Source organism: Pelodiscus sinensis, chromosome 11, assembly GCF_049634645.1.
Source record: "Pelodiscus sinensis isolate JC-2024 chromosome 11, ASM4963464v1, whole genome shotgun sequence".
In the NCBI taxonomy this organism is placed as follows: domain Eukaryota; kingdom Metazoa; phylum Chordata; order Testudines; family Trionychidae; genus Pelodiscus; species Pelodiscus sinensis.
Window position 1 is genome coordinate 15,932,256 of NC_134721.1, and position 25,747 is coordinate 15,958,002.

The window sequence follows — 25,747 nt, forward strand, 5'->3', positions numbered from 1 at the left end:
ACAATGTTCTTCCTTATCTGCCAAAAAATGAGTATATGGTACTGTACATGGGCTCCAGTCTCACCCCAGAGGAGGCTGCACCTCTGAGTGACCTGAGCTTTCTAGTTACAATGTAAAAGCGACGAGGAGTCCTGTGGCACTTTATAGATTAACAGTTTTATTGGAGCATAAGCCTTCATGGGAAAAGCCCCACTTTGTCAGATATCTGACGAAGTGGGTCTTTGCCCACAAAAGTTTATGCTCCAATAAATCTGTTAGTCTATAAAGTGCCACAGGACTCCTCGTCGCTTTTGCAGATTCAGACTAACATGGCTACCCCTCTGATAGTTACAATGTACTGATTTGCGAAGCACCCTGGGATCTTGAGTTGCAGAAGATGCCCTGTAAATGTAAATGCTACTTGGGCGATGTTTTGAGGGCAGGCAATAACTTGAGATTCCATAGGAGGTGGAGTGATACTAGTGCTAGTACTAATCAGCTACTCCAGCTGCTGTTCATATTCAAGCCTATGAGAGTGAGAGGGAGGAATGGCACCTTCACCCAGTGAACTTAGGGAAAGCAGCAGGGCCTACAACCATGTAACATTCCAATGTCTCTAACATTTTCTACAGTGCAACATTCCCTTTATATTTGTGGGCACCATGTCAATTCACACTACTTTGCAAGGAAGATCTTATGAATCAAATTAAAGAAATTGTTGTACATGGATGTTAAATAGAATTCATTAGACTTTAGAGGAAGTTGGCTGGGTTTTGTTGTTGCTGCTGAAATCAACTGTCAAATTCAGTAGCTTTGATTATTCTTGTGAGTTGAAGTTTTTTCTGTACTGTTGTGTTGGGTCACTTCCAATGTGTAGCTGAAAAGATGGAGGCAGAATCCATGACCAATAGCTAGAACAGTCTTGTATGGTAGTAGATGCTAATTGAGAGCTAGTAGATGGAGGATTGGGAAGGTCAGTGGACCTTATGTCTAGGCGGCTAGGTCAAATCCTGTCTAACACAGCCATAATCCACAATGTATATTGGATAGGTGTGGGCACACTTGAGACCTGACTGGTCCTGGATGAGGGATTTTGCTGGACCAGGGAAGGTCATTTTTGGACCCCTGCCATTGGCACTCCTGCACCGCGCCTTCCCCCCGCCCCCAGGCCTGGCCACTGGCCTTCCAGACGGCTCTGCACCTCCTGCTGGCCCTGCTGCTCTGCTAACCCACTGGGCAGCCATCACTGCTGTGGCTTTGCCAGGCAGCCGCGCGCCAGGGCTCCCTGGGTAGCAGTGTGCACGTGCTAGGGTTCCCAGCTCTGCTGGGCAACCCTGCTGCCACACACTGAGCAGTCCCGCCATCAGCCCCCTGTGGGCAGCCCGCTGCTCTGGCAGCCCCACAGGGGTCCTTACTGCTGGACTTCCATGAGGACTCTCCAGTCCTGGAACATCCATGCTGGACCATGGATGTTGGTGGAGCTGAGAATCCTGGTTAAGAGTTTCAGCCTGAACAAACCACCATCACAGTGGGTTTGGAATCTCTGCACAGAGGATGAGGCTTAACTGTCCCTAGTGACAAACTCTCCTCTCAATTTTACCCAGTGGCATTTCCGGGATGAGTTAACTTGTCAGGGCATCATGGAGATGTGTGCAGTACATGTTCTATACTTGCAGGCCTGCCCAACCAGTGTCTCTTGAGGCAAATTAGTATGTGGAAAATGAAGCTTTTATAAGCAAATACAGGAGCTTCAATTAGAGCTAAGATGAAACAGAGCTGAATTTTGCTGGGATCTAAACACTTGAGAATTTTCAGGTCTGTGGTTTTGATTTGAGCCCATCTGAAGTTAGTCGGTGGACAGATGCAATGAGATCTTGTTTGCAAAGCAAGTCTTGGCAATTTTTCTCTTGTGCAAGAGGCAAATGTATTCAAAACTGCTTTGAAAGAATGCTGTTCTAATGACTTTGACTGCTCAGAGCAGTTGTGGTTCTAGATCAGGATGCAGCTACATTAATATGTAGAATATAGTAGAGAATAAAATGCTTATAGCTCATGGACCGCCTTATGGAAGACAGCACCTGCTCTGAGAGGGCCAAAATGAAAGAAACCGAGTTTAGGAATTGCTACTGTGTTTGTTATGAACTGAGTACTATAGTAAGAACTTGAATAGGTCTTTTGCTCTTCTTCAGCCAACCCTTGTTAAAGAAGTCTGGAGTCAGAACAGAGTAATTTTTTGTACAAACATCCGAAGGAATGCATATGAGCGTGGCATGCCAAGAAATAGATACTACTTTTTTTCTATCTGCAGTTTTTTCCCTGCAGTTTAATTAAAATGCTAACTTTGTAGGTTTTTAGATCCTCCCTCACCGTATCTGCAACTTGATATAATCTGAATTTCAGCAGATGATGACTAAAGCACTGACTGTAGGGATGTCCTTAAGAGTTCTGTTGAAATCAAAGGTGCATAGCTCTGGTTGCAGGTATGGACCTAGTTATCATAGCAGGCTAGTGATTCTTGGCTTAATGAGATGCCCGAACTTATCTTATTTAAATACTTGACAGTACTTGGTCACTGTTCACAGAGCAAAGGTTAAGTAGATTCTGCTGTTAATGCTCTTTATGAGCTAAGTTGGTGTGGTATCTGAAAGAACCTTTGCTTTTAGAAGAGCTCATACTTGCATTCTGTAAAATGACAACTTGAATCCAGCATGTATGAGTCAAAACAGGAACCGGAGCCTTCATCTGCAAATGAGTCCAACCGGTGTTGCTATTTTTGTATCCACAGTTCTTAAAGTAGGTTCCACTGGCTACCAGTGGTGCTCTGCAGAGCTTGCGGTAGTCATGTGGTGCTAATGGCTCCACCTCCTCTAGCTGTTTCTCACAGGTATCTAGGCTCTTCACTGCAGAACCTGGATGCCTGCAGAAGCATCTGTAGAAGAGAAGCAGTTAGGTTTCACCTCCTCTAGTGGTTACTGCAGCTAGAAGAGGAAGACAGCGAAGACTTCAAAGCCTTCAGCAGGAAGAGAGCTGCTAGTGGAAGGAAAGATTCAAGGACATTGCCAGTGGGGACCTAAAGCTTCAAGGAGCTACCCAGCTGGACCAGATCCCAGAACTAGACTCAAGAGCTGCCAGTGGGACCGGAGCTTCCACAATGAGGTGCATTTTGAAGGGAAAGGAGGACCTGGGTGTGCAAGACAGGGAAGAGTAGGAGATGACAGTGATTCAAGTGTTGGACAAGTAGGGTGAGATTAGTTGAAAGGTAGGGGGATAAGAGATGGTGGCATTAGTCATGGGAGAAGGAACATTCTGTGGGTGTTAGCTGCTGAAATTACACAAGCTCTATCACATTTGCCACAGACTTGAGATCCTGTGAGGTATCCAGAATCCTGAGCTCATTCGCTATGGGGGAGTCGGGACAAATGTAGCTCACTTTCTCATGAAGGGTTAGATGTAAGATGAGATGAGAAACTGTACTACTTTTTGCACCTCTTAGCCATCTTTTTTTCATTGGCAATATACGCTGCGTTTTCTGTCACTTGCCACGTTGACTGCCTCCGGTTCCTTTGGCTTATGGCTCCTCTTTCCTTTAAATATATTAAAATACTCTGGATAACATTCTGTGCTTTCAGAGGCATCTAAGCTGCTTTCTCCCTTCCGTGTTAGAACCAGTAGGTATCAATTTTACTAAGCACTTCTTACTTTTAATGGCATTAAAGAGACACTGTCAGGTCATATTTGGTCTGAAATTTTAAACATGATTTTTGGCCTGGGAGGTGTCCCTGTAATGGGCAATCTCTTCATTGGGCTGTCCACTGATGTCTGTCTAGAACATGGGTTCCCAAACTGGGGGGCATGAAGAAATTCCAGAGTGGGTGCGAGATGACCCAGTCCTCCCCTCTCCCCCCCCCCCCCCCCCCCGTTAATTCTCCAAGTTTTTTTGCTATTTTTGTTTTTCGGCCTCGGTCAGTTCCTTTTGTTGAGGAAGAAAAAACAAGTTTTGCTGCTATGTGGTGGGTAGGCATGAGGGTTTCTCAAAAATCAAAAAGGGGGTGTGATGCCGAAAAGTTTGGGAACCATTGGTCTATAAAGTCTGATAGTTGCGTTCCTTACAGTAGCCATCAAAATTGATATTCACGCAACCCTATCAAAGCATAGTTTATTCAGTGCAGTGTTGCCATGGCTTAACTTTCAGGCTAGGTTTTCTGCAAGAGGAGCAGATAATCCACATTGCTGTTTGACATGGTGTACCAGCCTTATGACTTGGCTGGGCTTCACAAGCCAAGAACGGAATACAGATAAAGAAAAGGAAATGGTGTAGTAGAGGTTTTCTTGTCAGGATTAGTGATTTGTTTGGGGTAATAAGATGGTTACAGGTTTTATCTGTTTTTATAAAGGACATGCTCCTCATGCTTACTAGGTCATTTAGCATCTGCAGAATACCATTGGTCATGCACAATGATCAATTGTACGTAAGTGGCATACTACATGAATCCTGGAACTTTTATGCAGGAAAAACACCTGCCAATGTCATACTTAAAGAAAAGGGTGAAACAGAGCTGTTGCCTGATGGTATTTCAGATTGAAAACTCTCTTTTATATTAAAAGAAAGTCTTAAAGGGGTAGCTGTGTTAGTCTGTAACTTGGAAAACAATGAGTAGTCCTGTGGCATGTTGGAGACTAACACTTATGATACTTACTTATATTTTTATCTCTACTCAAGGTCATCTGAAGAAATGGATTTTGCCTGTGAAAGCTCATGATACTATATATTATTTTGGTTACTTGTAGTTATTAATAGAAAAGTCAAGACGGTGTGTTCTAGCTTATAGGGCATTAGGCTAGGAGTCGGGAGACCTGAGTTTCTAATCTTGGCTCTGACACCATCCTGCTGTGTGACCTTGAGCAAACCATATCCCTTCTCTGTGCCTTTGTTTCCCTTCACAGTCTCTTTCTTAGAGCTGTGTTAGATAGCAAGTTATTCAGGACAGTTTGCTACCACAGTGCAAATAATAAGGAAAAAAATAATTCTCACAGATGAAACAGTGCATCTTTCTCTCAAGCTGGCTTGCCAAATGGCAGTTGTTCTGCAGTCAGACACCTGGACAGATATGACGGCAGTAGGCAGAAGATGAAATCATATTCTAGATCAGGGCTACTCAGCTTTGGAAGTTCCGAGGGCCACAGTGATTCTCACCACATGTGCCGAGGGCTGCGACTTAAGTGGGGTAGCATATACAAGCAAATAGCTTCTTTCACACTGATGGGCATGAATACAAAGATTAAGGTAAGACTACACAACACACAGGTCCCGTTTAAGTTATATCTGCTGATACTAATAAAATGCAATATTTACCCTATTTCACCCTTTTCATGAGCAATGATAGTCCAGGAATTTAACTACTAAAATGCATATCAACAGAAGACCATTACAGGCAGTCCCCGAGTTACGTGGATCCGACTTATGTCGGATCCACAGTTACGAACGGGGATTTTCTCGCCCCGGAGGACTGGAGTGGCGGGACATCTGGTCCCGCCGCCCGCCTCCTCGCGGGCAAGAAAAGCTGCTCCTCGTCTCCCTGGTCTCCTGGGGGAGCCAGCAGACCAGGGAGACGGGGAGCAAAGTGGCGGAGGACCTGGGGCTGGACCCGCGGCGCTGATCTGGAAGCACCGTGGGTCCAGCCCAGGTCCTCCGTGGCTTTGCTCCGCGTCTCCCTGGTCTGCTGGGGGGGGGGGGGACGCAGCTAGTGCCGCCCCCCCCAGCAGACCAGGGAGACGTGGAGCAAAGCCCGGGGCCTGTGGTAGAGCAGGTGGGGCGCTGCTGGTTGGTCCCGCAGCACCGCTCCTTGGCGCTACTGGACCAACCCGGCAGCACCCCAGCTGCTCTGCCCCAGGAGTCCTGATTGAGCCGCTGCTGATCAGTTTCAGCAGTGGCTGAATCAGGACGCCTGGGGCAGAGCAGCTGGGGTGCTGCTTGGCTGGTCCAGTAGCGCCGAGGAGCAGCCGCGCTACTGGACCAACCCAGCAGCACCCGAGCTGCTCTGCCCTGGGCTTCCTGGAATCAGCTGCTGATCAGTTTCAGCAGCGGCTGAATCTGGATGGCAGTTCCGACTTACATACAGATTCAACTTAAGAACAAACCTACAGTCCCTATCTTGTATGTAACCCGGGGACTGCTTGTATATTGACTACTTTTTTGTTTTGGCTCCCGCCTGTGGGCCACATGTTGAGCCCCACGTAAACCCAAACCGTACCATGGGTCACAAACAAATGGGCTGCAGGCTGCATGTTGAGTAGCCCTGTGCTAGATAGTTACTTGCCGTATGTTGATCCCCTTTAACATGTAATCACTTAAATATTTGTATCAGAAAAGCTGATAGTATTCCTTAACCATGTCTAATGCCCTTTGAAACTGTGTAAGAGAAAGTGGCGGGACCTAACCTGTCAGGTATTTGGAGCCATCCGCTTTAATCTTTGCGTATATTAGCAAGGGAGCTTTGGTTTTGGTTTTGAGCTACGATGGCTGCTCAAATGGGATGTCAGATGCATTGATTCTGACAGCCAAGAGGTATCAGATCATGAGCTGTCTGCACATTTAGTCTTTCCATGTAGAATGCATATGTGTGTGTGAAGCATCTTTGAACTTTAAGAAAACAGTATTTTCACATGATTCAAGCCTGTGAAACAACTTTTGAGTTCTGCAACCTCCCTTCCTCCCCCCCCCCCCCGAAAAAGAGCAGTTAGTTTAAAAAAAATTACCGAGAAGAAGCGCTCACCCCTCCTTTCCATAGCTTGTTCAGCACAGAATGGAACTCTTACTAATCGCTTCCTCACAGCCCCTGACCAGGGAGAGAGTGAAGGAACTGACTTTTTCAGAACAAAGATGAGAAATGTCAGCTCTCACCATCCATTTCAGAAAGCTAGAGTTAGTTACCTAAGGAACTTATTCAGGATGTTGGGGACTCATCCAAAGGTGATACCACAGAAGTTGGTAGATGACTTTTGACATTGGGCTTTGAATCAAGCCCTTAGCTTCTCTGCTCAAAGTTTATAGGATTCTATGCACAATGATCCGTCCTGTAGATGTAGGATGATTGTTTTTTTTTAAAATGCTATATTAATTTTTGACTTTGCCTTTCTTTTCCTCCAATAGAAACTCAAACTTTCTTCCATCAGAAACTAAGGTAAAACATGAACTTTCACTCCAGATTACTTTGCCTGTCTAACAGAATACAGTCTAAGCAGTTAAGTATAGTTTAGGACTCTAATCTTATCTAGTTAAACTAGGTAAGTAGTGAAAAAGACAGCAAAAAGCACTTGAAGTGCTTCCTCTATTTTAGCAATGATGCAACTAAAATTGCCAATTTCAAGTTAATTGAGCAATAGAGAACATTAAAAGTCTCAACAGTGAAATGAAAGGATCACTGGCATGCCAGGCACAGCAAGTAGCTGTTTAGCTCAGAACAAATATTGCTGAAACATTTTCAAAGATTAAGACTCCTGTTGGTGGGTGGTGTTTTTTTTTTCCTCCTCTCTTCTTCCCCCCCCCCCCCCCCCTTTCCTGAACTCAACTGCTGGAATTAAAACTACTGCCAAATAGGCTTTTAGAACTTACTTATTAAGAAGATTTTCAGGTATATGTTCAAGTATTAAAATACCGCACAAGGTAAACCTGAAAGACTAGGTATCTGTAAAATACTGTGACATGCTCTTCAGTGCTCAATTGTTGGAGGAAGCCACCAGCAATGTGAGGCTGCACGGCATGAATTTGGGCTCCTTAGCCACTTAAAAACCCACCAATGAACTCCATTGGCAGACATCAATCATCCTTGCATCCTTTTTATTCAAGGGAAGTGAATTTTCATCACTAGTGTGATTATTTTGTTGCTTTTACAACTGAGACTTGGGGTATGTCTATTCTGCAATACTATTTTGAAATACTGTCAAGCTGGAGGACTTCTTACTCCACTCCTGTAACCCTCCTTGTATGAGGAGTAAGGGAAGTTGGAGTAAGAGTGCTCTGTTTCAAAATAAGTGCTGTGTAGATGCTCCCGATTTTGACATAAGCTACGCAATTGACGTAGCTCAATTTGGGTAGCTCATTTCAAGTGAAGCCCTGCAGTGTAGATTCACCCTTATTCTGATTTTCACTCCTATTTAGAAGAAAGTGCTACAAATGCTTCCAAATCACATGCACTCTCCCTTTTTTCCCCTCTTAATTTTTAAAACAGCTATCATGTTGTGGTAGCAGATGCTTGTCACTTTGACCCCACACACTGTGTTACAATGATAGGAATTTCAGCTGCATAGGAAGATGGGTGAAAGCTTTTTAACATACAGACCTTGAATTGAGAAATATCAGGTTTATATTCCATTTGCTAGAGTCTTCAGAAGTCAAGGAGCTGTAACCTGCTTTCAATCCTATGTCTAGCTTAGGGAGGTTAGAGTTTGACTGAATTACCATTTTACCGATAAGCTAATACTTGTTGGTTAATGGTGTTGGTGAAACTCGGCTACTTGCTCAGGAGCTGGGCAGGCAAGAACTGCATGCTCCCCTCCCTGGGAGGAGGCTTTGCTGCTGCAGTGAAGCCTCCTCTCTGTGAACCGAGCCAGGAGGGGCTGGCGGCCCTGCTCCTGGGCAGGAGGCTTTGCTGCAGACTCTGCCGTACCAAGCTAAAGTTTATACTGCAGAGCCTGCAGCATGTGTGCAAAATTGTAGTGGTTACACGGTTACTGAATTGAATGGTTTTTAATATACCTAGTTTAGGTCCAGTTCTCCTTTGTACAGGAGATCTCACTGAAGCCGGTGGGATCCTGGCAGGACTTCATCCTTGAGTTGCACAGGGTTACAGGGGTGATCTTGGCATTGGAAGAGTTAAATGGTTTTAACTCGGTTTCAGAACCTTATGAACATGAGGATGAGCATTTCTGTGTCTGAATTCTACCCTTTTATTCAAACCTTCATACGAAAAGTCCAGGCTCCAGTCACAATACGCTCAAGGTGTAGTTGGTAACGTTTGCCGAAGCAGTTGAAAGTGCTCCATGTTTCTCGTCGATAATGGAAGTTTGGACAAATAATTACACAGAATTGTTCTGCCACTGACAAATGAAGGGTTAGTTCCATAACTGTGTCCCTGCAAAATGGAGCAGTCTGGATTCATGCTTGCTCCACTCTACCACACCTTGCACTATTCTAGTCTTTGACTATCCCTCAATGCAAGGATTGTGTCTGTCAAAGGGGTTCATTGGTGGGTTTTTAAGTGTCTGAGGAACCCAATTCATGCCCTGCAGATTTTCCCACAGAAGTGACCAGTGTCATCTTGGAGGAGAGACAGCTGCTGTCTGGACTGTTGTGCGCTTTCTTTTCACCTTTGTCCCTTCTCTGTCTCATGGGCATATCTGTTACCTGCAAAGTGAACTGTGGTGTGTGTGTGTGTGTGTGTGTGTGTGTGTGTGTGTGTGTGTGTGTGTGTGTGTGCATATCTGTTACCTGCAAAGTGAACTGTGGTGTGTGTGTGTGTGTGTGTGTGTGTGTGTGTGTGTGTGTGTGTGTCACCATTGTGTTCTGTTCTGCACCAAGTCCTACCAGTCTGTTGGGTTAAATCAGGGGTGAGCAATAAGCTGGAGCTGGTTCACCAAGGTTAGCCCCTGGCAGGCCTCCCAGATTTGATTTACCTGTGTCTCTGAAGGGACTGCCACTTGCATCTCCTGTTTTCAGGGAACAGCAATAGGAGCTGCCGGAAGTGATGCTCTGGTCTGTACCACTTCCCGCAGCTTCCATTGGCTGGGAATAGCAATCCATAGCCAGCAGGAGCTTCAAGTCTCCATACCCTGGTGAACTACCTCCAGAATGTGGGTTGCTTATTGCCTCCGTCTTTAAGGTGTATTTACAGTATGTCTTGGAAGTGCTTCTGCTGCTGTCTGTGAGCCCTTGTTTCCTGACTTAACTGAGAAGGGTACTTGCTTTGGGAGGCGAGTGTCAGCATCTGTAACAGTGGCTAGCCTTACAGGCTGATGTTCAGCTATGTCCCCTATAGGGGACAGGGAGAAGGGCAAGTACTGAAACTTCCAGGAGAACAAACAGTTCCTGTACAGATTAATTCAGTGTCTGGATTCAGCTAACTGGTATTTTCAAGTCCATTACCTTAGAACAATAATGCTATAGAACAGCAAAATGACCTGCAAACGAGTGCTTTGGAATTCTCCCCAGGCTGGAACAGGTTTCTGCATTTATTTAATTATTTTAAGGCAACGTCTCAAACAGTGAAAGTTAACTCTTGCCTAATGATCACCACGTTTCAAATAAAACCTATTTAAAGAGACACTTAAAGTTTTGGGGTCCAAATCTTTAACTGAATTGGTACCTTGAACAACACTGAAGGTCATGACTATACTTAGAGGTTTACAGCAGCGTAGCTGTAGCAATACGGGCGAACTGCCCTGAATGCAGTTACAGGAGAGAACTCTCCTGTCAACATAGCACAGCCAGCTCAATGAGTGGTGGTATCTATGTTGCCAGGAGGGATTCTTCACACCTCTGAAAGAGAGAGGGATGTGACTGGTTACCAGTTATGGCACAGGCAGGGGTATGCTCCAGCCTGGCAGAGCAAGCCCTGTCCACGGCAGTTGTGCCAGGAGCAGGCCTGTCTCTGGCAGACCTAGCCCAGCAACACCACAGACAGCAGGGGCAAGGATGGCTGAGTATGTGCACTCCAGCTCAGCTGCAGCAGGTGGGGAGCCTGCTCCAGCTCAGCTGGGCTGGAACAGCCTCCCCCATCGGCTCCTGTTTAATCAGTTAACTGGTTAAACATAATGTTTAACGGGTTAACTAATAAAACAGGATTTTAGATCCCAACTGAATGACACGCGTTTTGCCAACAAAAGTGCTAGTGTAGACATGGCTCAATTCAAATGTTTCTAAGGAATTTTTTGGGGGGGAAAAGTGTGGGTGTTTTGGGTTTTTTTTTGTTTGTTTAATCTTTTAAATCTTTTCATAGATGTGTGTGTTTAAAAACATTCAGCCTAGTAGTCCATGTCCATGTTTCATGCTTTATTGTTTTTTTTAAAAAACCTGGAAACTTCTTCTTCAAAACTTCCTCTCAGCCCAAATATAATATTTATCTGTAAACTAGATACTTACCATTAGGCAGGGGGGAAATCTTAATTTTTTTACGTTCCATACTGATGCTGCCATTGTTCCTTCCATCTTGAGTTCAGCCTGTCAATGTAGGTTCAGAGGAAATGGGATGTATGTTTGTACCTTACTATCATGTTTGCTCCATCTTGGCTTTTGATGCTTTCAGCATGGCTCAGGGGTCTCAATCCTATAACTGCCAAACTGCTGTTATCCCCATATCATTGGGTTTTATTCTGAGTGAAGCTACTCAATTCCAGTGAAGAATTTTGTTTTAATCTCAAACACTGGGGCTACATCTGTACTACAAGGTTTTTGAGCAAAAACCTTCGGAGCATCCACCCCTCAAATGACCTCTTGCACAATTAAATGGGTAATTAAATGGCAGAACAGAGGGCTTTTTCCACCATAGGTAAACCTCCTTTTCTGAGGCATAACTGCTTTTAGCACAATAGCTATTGCACAAGAAGGCAAGTGTGCACACGCCAGAGGGGCTTCTTGCACAAGAAACCCCTATGGCAGAACAGAGGGCTTTTCCCACCATAGGTAAACCTCCTTTTCTGAGGCATAACTGCTTTTAGCACGATAGCTATTGCGCAAGAAGGCAAGTGTGCACACGCCAGAGGGGCTTCTTGCACAAGAAACCCCTATGGGGAAAAAGCACAGGTGCTCTGATGGTCATTCACAGAATGGCCATCAGAGCTTTCTTGCGCAAGAGCATCCATGCAATGTGGATGCTCTTTTGCGCAAAAGCACATCACTTTTGCGATGTGATTTGAGGTGTGGACATGCTCTTGCGCAAGAAGCATGTAGTGTAGATGTAGCCTGGGAGGAATACATTGTTTCATGACCTGGGGCTGCGATGTTCTTTCTCTAATATTGATACATTCAAGTAATTTTTATCCAGAATTTTGCGGAGAATGGAGGAGTGAGATCACAGTTGAAGAGTCTGATTCCATTTGTACTTGTGAAAAGATTTTTTTTAAACCTATTATGTGTACTGTATTTGATTATTCAGTTGTCACTTGCATATCTAAAATAAACAAAATTGCTAAGCTATTGTTCTGTTTACAGTAGCCTAATTACTTTTTGAGTTGGAAAAACTAGTTACTGTTCATGTGTGCAGGAGTTCTCCCCCCCACCCCCATAGAATTGTAGGAACATTATATTTTATGATGTCTGGTATGCAGCTTGACTGTTCCATTTACATGAAATGAGGAAGGGTTTTCCTGTGAAAGCAGACACAGGACACCTGAGACACGTTGGCCACAAGAAGAAAAATTTTTCTCTTCATGTGGCCTAAATATGATACCAATGTGGGCCAAAACTTTTAAAAGCAATTAAATGCCACAACTTCTGGGTGCCTGATCTGAGAGAGTTTGAAGAGGCCTTACTATCAGAGGATGGGTGCTTATCTCTTTCTACAAATCCAGGCCCCCTCTTGAAGATGTCTCATGTTGGATACCCAAAATTCTTATCTGTGTTCTGGAATTCTTGACTTTCTGGCTTGCCCCAAATACCCCAATATAAGTAAAATACAAGTGAATACCAAAGATGCTGTGATTCAAAACAGGCCAGAAGCTTGAGGGATTTTTTTAATTGACAAGCCCTGTGTCCAGTGAACTCAAATATAAAGTTGTGTCTCTTGAGATATAAGGTTGCGTCTCTTGAGATACAAGCAGATGGGGAAGAGAAGCTCATTTTCCAGTGGCTAATCATTTTCATTTTTTTTTAACACTAATGCCTAATCAATCAGGAGATGCTTGATTTTTTTTTTGTAGGTGTTCGTAAGCTTCTGTCAGACTGGGAAACTAACTGAAGAGCTAGAAGCAAACTAAATTTGCTTGGTAATTTTTCTCATGACTTGTAAATGCTTGATATGCAAAGGCCTGGTGGATAATTTAATCCATCATTCCACCTGCCAGTTCAGCATATTCCTGAAGAATGTCCAATCTAAGAAATGGTGAGCACATGCTTAAATTCAATGACATGCATGTTGTTTGGTGGTGCTTAGTTATACAAGAGTCTAATACAGATAGACAGTGCTCAATCACATTAGCTTCCCTTTGGGGATCGGGAGGGTCTGACCCTGCACTGTTTGTCAGTGGAAGTTCTGAAGGCCTTGTTGTTTAATGTGTAAATTAGGAATGTTAAAATGTGTTAGTTTAAGTATTAATTGCAGTGGTTACATGGTAAAAGCTGGCTCCCTGCACGTACCAGCTTCCCCCTTTCCCCTGTGCTGCTGCCTCTGATACAGAGGCAGCGGTGCAGGTGACTCCACAGGAGTGGTACACACAGGAATTAGGCTTAAGGCCAGCTCCCTGTGCATATTGACTCCTGCCTGTACCCCCATAACCATGCACGTTAACCAATGAGCCCAGGCTCATAAATTAACCATGTAAATGGCTACACGTTCACATCCCTAGTGTGAAGTTCATAAAAGCTTCAGTGAGGGAACGGGTAAAGTTCTATTCATAATAGACTCCCTGAATCCTCTCTAGGGTTATAACTATTTTTTTCCTAATTCATCAGGGGTTATCTGGTTATGAAACATGTGAACTACCTTTAGTATAGAATATTGATTAATAAAAAGAGGTAGATTGGACAGTTATTCTCCAGTTTGTAAGCCTGACTTCGGACTGAGTGCCTGGGGTTTCAATTTTTCATATTCTGAATACCCAAGAATATTATTCTCTCTAATCTTTTCCATCCATGTGTGGAATAAATTTGTGTACTACAGCATTTGCAAATGTGCACCCAGTAGAAACAAAACACCTAGCTGAGGGTGTTCTGCTAATGATCTGGGCAGCATCTGAATTTCTCTTCTGAGTGGCTGCACATCTGTACAGCTTACAGGGAACACTGCCCAAGAAAGACATTCTTATTGTCTCTACTGAATGTCAATAGTTCTGACCTGCACGTTTTCCACTGTGCAGCTGTGGTGAACATCTGATTTCTCCACAGTCAAATGACCTTAAAGGCCTCTTCCCCAGGGCACTGCTGTGGGAACAGTAGGTCATGTCCACTTACCCAGCTCCTGCTATTCAAATTCTTCATGTGCTCTGGGCACGTTTTAAAAAAAAAAAATTTTTTATATACCTGAAAATTTTAGCGTGTGAATACACGACGGGACAATAAAGTGATGTTTCTTCAAACCTGACAACATAATGTCAGACTACCAAATCTATATCTGAAGCCTAAAGTAAGTGTCTGGATTATTTTTTTCCAGTAGTGCGGAGTGTCTGCAGCTCCTGCTGCCGTCATTGTTTTGTTCAGTAAATTTTACAGTGGTCCTTTTGTGTATGTCTACACAAGCCTGACCGTAGGAGCCTGACTATAGGAACCCATGTCCATAAATTCTGTTGTACATGTACATTTGAAATCCAACCCAGGGAAAGATAATATTTCTACCAAGGCTCATTCAGTTACTTTTCGTATTGTAACAAAACAACAAATGGTCTGGTAGCACTTTATAGACTAACAAAACATGTAGATGGTATCATGAGCTTTCGTCGGCACAGCCCGCTTCTTTAGATAACCATAGTTTTGAGTTTAGGATGTGCAGACCCAAAATAAATCAGGGGAAGGGGTTGGGTGGGGAAGGGGAGGGAAAAAAAGAGGGGGATGGGAGACAGGGAGCTAGAGGGAACCAGTAAGTATTCCCGCTCTCTTCCTGCCTGCCTGCACTGGTGCTGCTGGGCAAGTCCCTCTTCCCCTCCTGTTCAGTAGGCACCTCTGCCTGGCCTCCAGCTGCTCCCAGCTCAACCAGGCTGCACCGAGACGTAGGGGCTGGCTCAGGGACCCTGGTTGGGCGGCCAGGATTGAGCAGGGGACATCATTACCTGGGCAGCTGGAGTAAAGTGAGGGGACAAGGTGGGAGAAGCCCTCCAAGCCAGAGTCAGTGCCCCACTGCTTTCAGCCCAGCCTTTCCCTGGCTTGGTCCTCTCTCTTGCTCATGCTCCTTGCCCCGTTCTTCCCTTTCCCTCCCTTCTTATCCATCTTCCCCCAGTTCCCTTATTGTGTGCGTTGAGATGCAGTGTAAAATAACATGTGGCTTCTTAAAATTACCTACCATAATGAATATGTAAAATGCAAATAAATTGCCATAACGAATATGCACATGTTTCTATACTGGCCCACCAAAAACTTTTTTTTTAATGAGTTTGCCAGTCTGCAGTATAAAAAAGGTTAGGAAGCACGTTGCTAGCACACCGCTGTCATAAGCAGGCATAGCTTCATTGACTTCTGAGAAGCTGAACATTTTTTATGCTGTTTTGAACTTGGCCCCTTCATTTTTGCTTGTCTTAACTTTGATTTTTAATTCTGCAAATCAGTGTTCAAGGCGCAAGAACATTGGTTTAGAGAATGGTAAAGGGGAAGTTGGTTACAGTGTTTCAGGAGACAGAACTCAGTTCAAATTCACTGCTTCACATTATTCATAGCAGTTGTTAATCCTCCCCTCCTCACAAATGTTCCTAACTTTGTGCTTGCTGAGCCCAGACTTTACTTAATACGCTTGAACCCTACCTCTGGCAGTAAACAAGTTAATGTTCAATGAAATGGGAATGCTTATCCCACTCAGTGTCAAGGCTGTGCTCTGTAATAAGTATAATTTCCTGCTGTTTAATTCTCTCTCCTCGTAGAGGACCAGTTTTCTGCAACTCTTACATGTCAGTACTGTACTGAAGAACAATGCCTGTGAGTAAAGCTTGGGGGTATTTTTATTTGTTTATAAAACTAAAGCCCTAGTCCTGAGCACCTTGCTTGAACACAGCTCCATTATGCACTCAGAATACAGGATCAGGCTCCCATGGTGTATAAATGTGCAGAGCTGTGTTTCTGCTTGGTTTCTGAAATCTGACTTTCAGGGTGCTAATCCAAAAATGATCCAACTATTGAAAAACCATGAGTCTGGCACCTTCCAGCAACCATCAGGCTGCGATAAAAAAATTCACGATTTAAACAAATATTAAATTGAGATTTTTTTTTTATATTTGCCTTTTTGGCTTTTGAACGCAAATATTTTTCTGTGACCATGTGCAGGGGATGCTGAAATAGTTTGTATAGTGGGAGTGCTGAGAGCTATTGACCCAAGCTGTAAACCTTGTCTGTGATGGAAAGGTAGAGTTGCCAGGTGTTCAGTATTGACCTGGACAGTCCGGTATTTTCACCTAAAATGTCTGGTATTTTCTGTTCCACCCTCCCCCTCCCCCCGTCCCCCTTCCAACCAGGGGGTGAAAATCCTGGGTGCTTACCTGGTTCCACAGGGAGCTTTCTGGCCTGGAGCTGGAAGACCAAAAAGCTGCTCTTTCTTCTTCTCCTCCTCCTCCTCCCCCTCTTCCCCCCCTCCCCCCCCCCCCCCCGCAAACAGCTTTGGTCTCCCCCCCCCCCCCCTTTTTTTTTCTCAACAGAATTTTTTTCCCAGTGGGGTTGGGTGGGTGGGTGTGTGTGTATGTGTGTGTGTGTGTGTGTGTGGCGGGGGGTGTTCGGTATTTTTGGTTAAACCATCTGGCAACCCTATGGAAAGTACTTTGAGATGGAGAGTGTGATAGCACCACCTGCACTCTTAGTTCCAGCGCCATGAGTGTTAGAAATGTGTCCGTTAAACGGAATGGTAAAAGTCAGCACTTCCTTGGAATTGGATCAAGCATTTGCCTTTTTGTTTATGGGGCTATTACTCAGGGAATTAGTCTACCTGGTAAATACACTAACACTCATTTTCCTTCTCTTGTCTTCTCTCTTTTTTTTTTTTCATTCCCCCCCCCCTCCCAGGGCTAACAAGCCGGAAATGTCTGACAAGATGTCGAGCTTCCTTCATATTGGAGACATTTGTTCCCTGTATGCAGAGGGCTCAACAAATGGATTTATCAGCACCTTGGGGTAAGAACAGCTGTTAGCTTGCTTTGACAGGTGTCTTTAGCTGTGGAAAAGATGGACAAGGCTGAACTACAGGCTCGACCTCCCTCATCCAGCACCCTTGGGACCTGAATGGTCCTGAACAAGGGGATTTGTCAAATGAGGAGAAGTCCCTCCCAACATGGCCCATGCTGTCCCTGGCTAGGACTCCAGCTGAGCCCCGCTGCTGCCTGACTAGTTATGGCTCCCCAGGCTGGAGCTTCAGGGCTTCTGGAGCTGCCAGCCCTCCTGTTGCTGCCACAGCTTCTGGGACTGCTGCTGGCTCCTAGCTACTGCCCAGCATCAGGGGCTAGATTTCCCCACTGCACCCTTCTCCCCTTTACTGAGGGCTGAGTCGCTCCCTTCCTTCCTCCTCCTCCTCCCCCCCCCCCCCGCCAACCCCCTTCTTCCCTGTAGCCCAACCTCCTGTATACTTGGACTCTGTGGTCCAGAAACATCTGTGGTCTTACCAGACCATGAATGTTGCTGGACCAGAGAGCCCCGGTTAAGCGAGGTACAACCTGTAGCAATCCTGAGCCTAATGGATCTGGGTGTAGCCTGCACCCATAAAGAATGGAGTAAATTGTGGGAATCTTCTGTAAAATACTTGGTCATGTTTTGAAAATATCCCAAAGCAATATAGCAGATAGAAAGGCATCCCTTGGGAGGACGGCGGAGATAGGAATGGAGATAATATGGCTTTAACATGGGATGGCAAACAGCTTGCTATGGTTAAGCTCTGAGGGGTGGGGTGTGTGGATGGAAGCATGCTTCACGCTTGGGAAGGAGCAGGCCCCTTGGCATAATCTGGTGATGAAGGATGGAAGGAATCTTAGGTGGAAATTAAAAAATAAGAGTAGGTCAAATCATTGAGTGGGTTAGGATTAGTGCTTAATGATTGGCCCTGCCCATTGTTCCCTGTAAGCTGGGCATTTCTGTAGCTGCTCTGGAGAGATTGAAATGCCACCCAGCTGATTAGCAGAGCTGCACAGCTAGGTTTTTTGTTTCTGTTGGTGGTGCACAATCGCACATTCCTCGATGCATGTGGAATGAATTTATTTCATACACGGAGGGAAAACATTAGAGGGAAAATTGGCTCCTGCTTCTTGTGATTTGTGTAAGATTTCTCATGTAAACAGCATCATGCTTCTCCAAGTAAAGGACTGTTTATTTATTTATTTGCTCCTGGGCTGCATCTCCAAGAATTATAGCATTAGCTCTATCTTGCTTGCTTCTGGGGCCTGGTTCACTTTCTTTAGTGGCCTGTAGGCTTCAGCTCAGCGTCTGCCATCCTGGCAAACACCGCTTGGTACAACAGCCATTCAGCGAGTCTTTTCAGAAACCAGTTCAGGCTGCTTCCTTAATCAGCAAGTGTGAAGCAGCTACCCTTCTAGGGCAAAGAAGCTTTCCTTGGAAACTAGTGTCAGCAGCTCCAGGAGAATCTAAGCTTTGACTAAGAAATGATGCCAGCCGGTTTAATTTCACTCTACAGCTGGTTGGTGACTGTCACTAGAGCTTTTCACTGGACAAAGCACTGAAGGCTGGAAGAGCATTAACTGCAGAGACCATCTCCTGACAGCAGTTGGAATCCTGAGGGAGGGCCAACTACCTGGTAGATAGTTTTGTGGCAACCAGGAATCTCAATGAGTAGTAGAATATTGAAGCAGACAGGAAGATTGGTAGGATGAGAGAAGGAGAGAGACAGTGCTGCTCCCGTACAACAGTCAGAGGGCCTGGGGGGAGGAGAGTTGATGCAGTAATAGTAGCTGCAAATTAATTCATTTCCTACTGTCCAGAAGCATGTGAGTGATGAAGCGCCCAAGCAGAACAAAGGGACCACACCCTGGTCACACTTCCTGCATCTCCCCATTTCCTAGCAGCTAGTGGTAGCTGGCACCTTGCTTGGATATTGGCCCAGACTAACATGTAGGTTTAGTATTTGAACTATTAGAGTTCTGGAATAGCTTCTAAACTTGGTAAGTAGGTAGGAGAATGAGCAGGCGGATGGAAAAAACTCTTAGTGAAATGACTGAAAAGATAAGTATGTTACAGAGAAGAAGATACCGCAGTGGAATGTTCTCAGAAGAATGGAGTTAGATGGTGGATGTAAGGAATGCTAATGAGGGGGGAAAGAAAGATTAGTGGGAGAGAAAGAAGCAGGCATTGAAGATAAACAATGATGTATTATAGGAAAGAGAAGAGAATAAGAGATGCTGCTAGAAGGGAAAGAAGGTATGATAAAAACAAGGGCTGTAGTAAGTAGAGTTGGTCAAGTAGTATTTGATGAATTTATTTGACAAGTTTCCCAGATACTCGTCAAATATGATTCATATTCTGTAGTATTGGATCAGCTGTGTAACTAGTCAAATACTATTTGCTGAAGGTTGGTGAAGTTAATAGAAAAAATATATTGATCTATTTTTTTCTACAGTTAAAGTAACCCAAGGAGTAAATAGCATTTTTTTTTTAAAGTAGGAAATTGATATGGCAGCACATTTTAATTAAAGATAGTGCCCAGTAAACTCATGTGATGGATATAGTTTTAGGGGTGTTACTGAGCAAATATTTTTTTAGCATGGCTAGTAGATTTAGTCTTTGTTGGTAGATATTGGATGCACTTTTCAAAACCTGACCCAGCATTTGCTATTGCTCAGTACCGCTATTAGATTTTTCTTCAAATTCATTAGCAGTATTTTAAGGTAATGTAAAATCATCGTGTGTACTCTGAGCAAGATATGAAATAGAAATCCCAACTGCTATGTGAAATACGAAATACATTGTCATTGTCCTCTTCCCTTGGTAGTCAAATTAGCTTTGTCCCATCCTTAATGTACTGCTTGACCTGAAGAAAATTACAGCTCAGGAAAAATAATCAGTTTCATTACACCCAGTTGTTATGAGATAAGGCCATCAAAACTCCATGTTCAGCTGTGTGTAATGGCTTATGGATATAGCTGTTTAAGGACGGAAAACAAAAATTGTTATAAATCCTAATGCTATTCCATCCAAGTAAATTGATCTTTGACAGGTTTAATATTCCTGTGACATGCTAAGAATAATCAGAACTTCGCTCTTGCTGCTTTCAAAATTCAGTGTTCTGATTATTTTAATTAGTATTTTATTATGTATATCAATCTCTTCTAGTGTGTTTGATGCACTAGAAAAATATTTTATTTATTGTGATTATCTACCATAGTAGAGACAGTAAATTCACCTTCTCTTACTGTTTGATCTTGGAGTATGTTATTGCATCAAGATTAAATAATCCTTGGTTTTGTATCCATATGTGTGGATTTTTCTAGCTAACTTGTGCTAATGTTTAATAGTAAGTGTGTGTTTTTCTGGCTTTCTATTCTATTGAAAATGGGTACTGCAAAATGCTTCAACATTAGAATTACAGATCTTAGTTGAGACACATCTGTAGATGGTGATAGGAAACCTCCACAAAAATAAAGTGTGTGTTAGTATGTAAACCGCCCCCCCCCCCCCCATGAATGTCATAAGACTGTATATGGAAACGGTGGCAGAGCAGAGCTCTGGAGTCCATTTAAACCTTGCTGAATCAATTAATTTTCTTTGCACGTCACAATTTTTCATAATTGTTATCTCAGAGACACTCTATGTATGTAACCGCTCTCTGCAAGGAACAGTTTTATGTTCTAGCTCTCAAGCTGTCTTTGCCAGTTGTTACTGTGTCAGAGCAGTGTCCCAAACCTTCACGGGACTGCTTTGTGTATATCTCTTTGACTGGTCAGTGGAAAGCTTGTATGTCTCTGCTCAAACTAAGACTTTAAAATATTTGTTTACTGAGACATTTTCCCTGTATATGGAAAAAGAGGTGTTCAGCAAAAACATATTCCCAGATCTAAAAAATGTCCAGGGCATTAACCCCTGTGACAGGTTACAGCAACATACTTACCTTGTTTCCTTCATTCCTTGGGAGTAGGCACGCCCCAATGACTTTGCCAATACATGTTCAGAAGAGAAGCTCTCTGATGGAATGCCTTCCAGATGCAGTTATCCAGTTATATCTCCTTCCTGAGTTGCTCATTTCTTTTGCAGCCTTGTGGACGATAGATGTGTAGTACAGCCAGAAGCAGGGGATCTTAACAACCCTCCCAAAAAATTCAGAGGTAAGATGATAAATTTACATACAGTCCTCTTCAAGATTTCTTCTTAAAGCTGATCTTTGCTGGGATGTGTACAAATTAACTTGGTAAGTGTTGGGCTTTTGGTGTGCTGGTACCCCCCCCCCCCCCAGCCTATCAAGCTGTCTAATGTTGTCTCGTCATTGGCTTGTATTCCTCCCTCTGTCTGTATCTACCTGTTGCCTCTTTTCTATACTGTAAGCTGTCTGAGGCAGGGACTATTTCTTTGTTTGTACAGCACCTTGCACAGTGGGGTCCTGACTTTAAAAATGTCCCATCTGTGCTTCAGAATGATGGTTTAAATGTTATGTTGGTCTTTGAGATACTGGCCTTCTGTAGCATGATCTAGTGTCTTCCTGTGAATGGGTCTTTGCCACTGGTGATGATATAAAGTAAATCCCTATATCTTTCATAGTGTGGCAACACATTATGATCTATGTGTTGAGCAAATATTTCACAAGAAGTTGACTTGTGTAGGTCTGAGACCATTTTTTGGGTGTGCTTAGGTTGGTTTTCTTATCAGCAAAACAGGATGCAAACAGTTTGTTTCACTTCCTTTTCTCCAGGTGTAATTCGGCTCCTCTTAAGATATACAAAATGCATAAATAGATGTAGTATTGGATAGACAGAAACGAAATGAAAGGGAGGGAACCTGGTTTGACGTAATAGCTCCTATTTTGATATCACAAGATTAAGTTTACACCCTCCCCCCTCCAACCTGAACCATGAAATGAACCCTGTGAAAGATATGTTTTGTGATGGGGTAAAAGCCTTCCTCCTGAAGACTTTAGATAGATAGGCAAGGGCAAAAGAATCATAGTGACTCTTGTTTTAAACTAATTGTTTAATGGGAAGGGAAGAAATGAATGTATGTCTAGTCTCAGTTTCTTAAATTCCTTCTTGCCTTCTCTGTGCCAAGCTCACTTGGCTGCCAAGTTCAAAGAAACCAAATAAAAGATAGACTAAACTTGTATTGTCTCCTAATGCTTGCTGATGATCAGACAATGAGCGAGCGTGATTGAGTAAAATGTTTGTCCTCACTTGACTGCAGCAAACCACCTTGGATATGTGTATCCTACCCTGTTGCTTTAGCTCTGGAATTAAGTATTTTGTGATGTGTGGCCTGCCAGTTGTCCCACTGAGAAGGCATGGCTCTTTTGATAAGCCATGCACCCTCTCCATTGCTGTCGGGAATTTGACATGCTGCAGTTTTTCTTTCCCTCACAATTCAGAACCCTAATTGAGATCACATTTTATTAAAAACAGCCTGTAAAAAGGGAGTTGGAATAAATGGGTTATTGCCGTTAGATCACTATAAAGTGGTCTTTTTCCTGGTCACTTTAATGTTCAATGGCTAATTGGTGCACTTGTATGCAGCATTGACTATGCTGAAGAAGTGGTCAGAGGTAGTTTTAGCACTCGGTGTTAAATTAACCAAGGAAAGTGGAGTGCTGCTGTTCTAGCTGTAGTCTTATGAACTGAAATGTAACACTACACAAATGTTCATCTTCAGGAAAAACACAGCCTTAACCAGGAAGAGCTAGGATAAACTTAAAAAAACAACAAATAGTCTGGTAGCACTTTAAAGACTAACAAAACATGTAGATGGTATCACGAGCTTTCATGGGCACAGCCCACTTCTTCAGAGGACCAGAGTGTTGGAGGTCCAGAACCAAGGTAAAACACTGTTTGAGGATCGCTTATAAATAATTAATGGAGAAATGAGTAATCTGACAACCATTTAAATCGGCGTCGAAGCAGCTTCACCTAAATGTCCCTGGGAAGTTATGTATGCTTTTCCCTTGAACAGTTAAAGGCAATGGAAGGTATACAACATTATCACAACATTTGTATGTTGATTCCCCAAAAATTGAAATATGACGGTCATTGGTGTGGAAATGTGACTATCCAAAGGGTAGGGCCAGATACTATGAATGAAGCGCCCTGACTTAATTAGCTTAATTTAACATTGGTCCTAAAATTGACAGGCAACTTCTTTTGCTGTTACATATATCCGAATTCCGTAATATTCACTCCGTCATCTGATGAAGTGGGTTTTACACAGGAAAGCTCATGACTTCATAAATGTATTTGAGATGCCACAGGACTTCATACTGTAACATGATTATATAACCAATTATATCCCAGCACCTTAATTAGTTTACACCCAGCAAAATTAATTATACAATAAACAGAAACAATCAAGGAACTAGATAGAGATTATATAGATAAACAGTAGAAAAGTGGGGACCATAATAACAAAACAATCAAGAAATGAGGATTTCAGAATCCCAACTATTGATAAGTGGGTCCTTGCCAGACTGAATGCTAGCAGCCGAAGTTTTCTTTAAATGTTCTAGGCTCTTCCCTTTATTTGGGGTTGATTGATTGGCTCACCTTTATTACCTTCTTTCAGTGTAACTGGTTTGGAATAGGAGGACATAACTGTATGTTTCCCATCTTATAGCTGCGCCTGCTGCTTCGCCAAAGGCATTTGCTTAAAAATAAGGGCCTCAAATTCTCAAGCTGGTCTACACTAGAGCGAAAGGTCAACTTAAGATACGTAACTCCAGCTATGTTAATTATGTAGCTGGAATTGACGTATCTTAAATCGCCATCCGCACATTGAAAGATGCTCCCATCGACTTTCCTTCCTCCTCGTCAAGAGCAGGAGTACCAGCCCTGACAGGAATACTCTGAGTTCAAATTAGCGGGTCTTCACTACTCCTGCTAAATTGAACCCTGGAAGATTGCTTCATCTGTCTTCCCCGCAGTGTAGACATGGCCTCAGTGAGAGAAGACCCATACATAGTCAGACTGATTTTTTTTTTTTTTATTGTTTGTTTGTTTTTATACCCCTGTAACAAGTTAAATGGTCACATATACACAAATTCTTAGTGTAGGTCTTCACAGGCAGGCCCGAATATCTATATCCTAAGAGAGCAACAGTGAACTAATATTATACCACAGGGAAAAACTGGCTGAAGATTTTCATGGGTACCACTTAAACAGCAGGTGATGTAATATATTTTAGCATTTTAAAGAAGGACTCTCCTGAGCTCTGCCCATGTGGTCCCAGAGTTTAGGCTGTTTCAATATGAGAATTAGATCACAGTGATGCTTTCTCAGAGCATCCTGAACTGTGCTTATTACTTCTCTGACTCAGTGAGACAGACTTGCTGCTGTAAAACTGTAGAGCCTACCTTGTTTTGGTGCAGTTACATAAAAACATTTTACATTTGCAAGTTGCACTTTGAGGATAAAGAGATTGCACTATAGTACTTGTAGGAGGTGAATTGAAAAATATTACTATTTGGTTTTTACAGTGTAAATATTTGTAATAAATAATAAAGTTGACTGCACACTATATTCTGTGTGATTGTGATTTCACATGGTACTTGCTAGAGCATAGCATTAGGTGGAATCTGGCAGGCTCTAATGAGGCCTGCCCTCCATGAGACGTAAAAGAAAAGGATATGAATATGCTGAAGTTGAACCTTAGCTTGACTTGTTGGGGAGTTACTTATAGCAATGCTTTCTGAAGTGAATGTGGTTAATTCAATTCTAGGGCTGAAATTCAATTCTGTTAGCTGATAAAAGTTTTTGAAGAAATGTTAATGTTTATATGTCATAAGCGGCTTTACATCTTTGCATGAGAATGCCGTGCAAATGTAAGTTAATACTTAATTCTCCAGAATGGAAGGCATGAGAAACATGGCTGATCCTCTTAGGAGAAATGCAGAAACCTGTTAGAGGGTCAGTGGACAGAGATAAATTTGCAGATAACTTTACTGCTGTATTAAAAGTAATGGTAAAGAGATCCTTTAAGGGCAAATGTAGAGGCATGCATGCATATCCAAGCACAAACAAAATTCAAGGGAAAATGCATGCGTATATTTCCAGTGACAGAATTTGGCAATTTTGCTTTCAGTATTTTAGAATTAGAAAGTCATGTTGCATAGGTCAGAATTAGTCGCGTGTAGTGTGCTCTGAAACCTCCACTGTCCACACGGAAACTTTAACTTTGACTTAGCTTTCTCACAACTTTTAGAATATATTCCACTTTCCATGTGTGCAGAGGTGTAGTTACATGTATAATTTGTTTGTTGATGTAATTCCTCTACACAAGTCTTTTTATACTAAATAGCTCAAGGAAGCACTAACAAAACAGTTGATATGTGAAAATGGTCCATGGAACTCATAATCTTTTTGTAGAATGCCCTGTGAACTAAGATGAATAGTTCTTGGATTATTTTGCCTGCTAATTATGCATTCCTTGTGGTCAACATTAAAGAGATGAGTTTTGAGGGCAAATTTGGATGAGCATGCTGCCCTGGTGACCCATGAATACAGAAGGCGCTCCATCCCCAGTGAGGGATAGGAGAGGGAGAAGGAAATGTATTTAAGCTTTTGTCATTGTATGTGACAGGTAAATATTTAAAGTGAGGATGTGAAAAAGTGTTTGTGTAACTGCTGAAGTCTTCAGTGGTTATGTGCTTACAGGTGGGAGGGGGGGAAGCAGGAGCTGGTGCTTGTGGGGAGCTAGCTTTTAAGCCGGCTCTCTGTCCGCACCGGTTCCCACCTGCCTTCCCTC

General features: G+C 43.2%; 1 protein-coding gene across 1 annotated transcript in view; it reads left to right on the forward strand.

Moving 5' to 3' along the window:
• The first annotated feature begins 306 nt into the window (after positions 1 to 306).
• The window catches only part of ITPR1 (inositol 1,4,5-trisphosphate receptor type 1), a 268,821-nt gene continuing 243,380 nt past the window's right edge, over positions 307 to 25,747 (forward strand). Inside the window, 5 exon segments of the mRNA XM_075939741.1 lie at positions 307 to 3,135; positions 16,883 to 16,990; positions 19,196 to 19,237; positions 20,952 to 21,029; positions 21,068 to 21,138. Of these exon segments, the coding sequence (XP_075795856.1) occupies positions 3,131 to 3,135; positions 16,883 to 16,990; positions 19,196 to 19,237; positions 20,952 to 21,029; positions 21,068 to 21,138 (304 nt within the window). The 5' untranslated portion in view covers positions 307 to 3,130.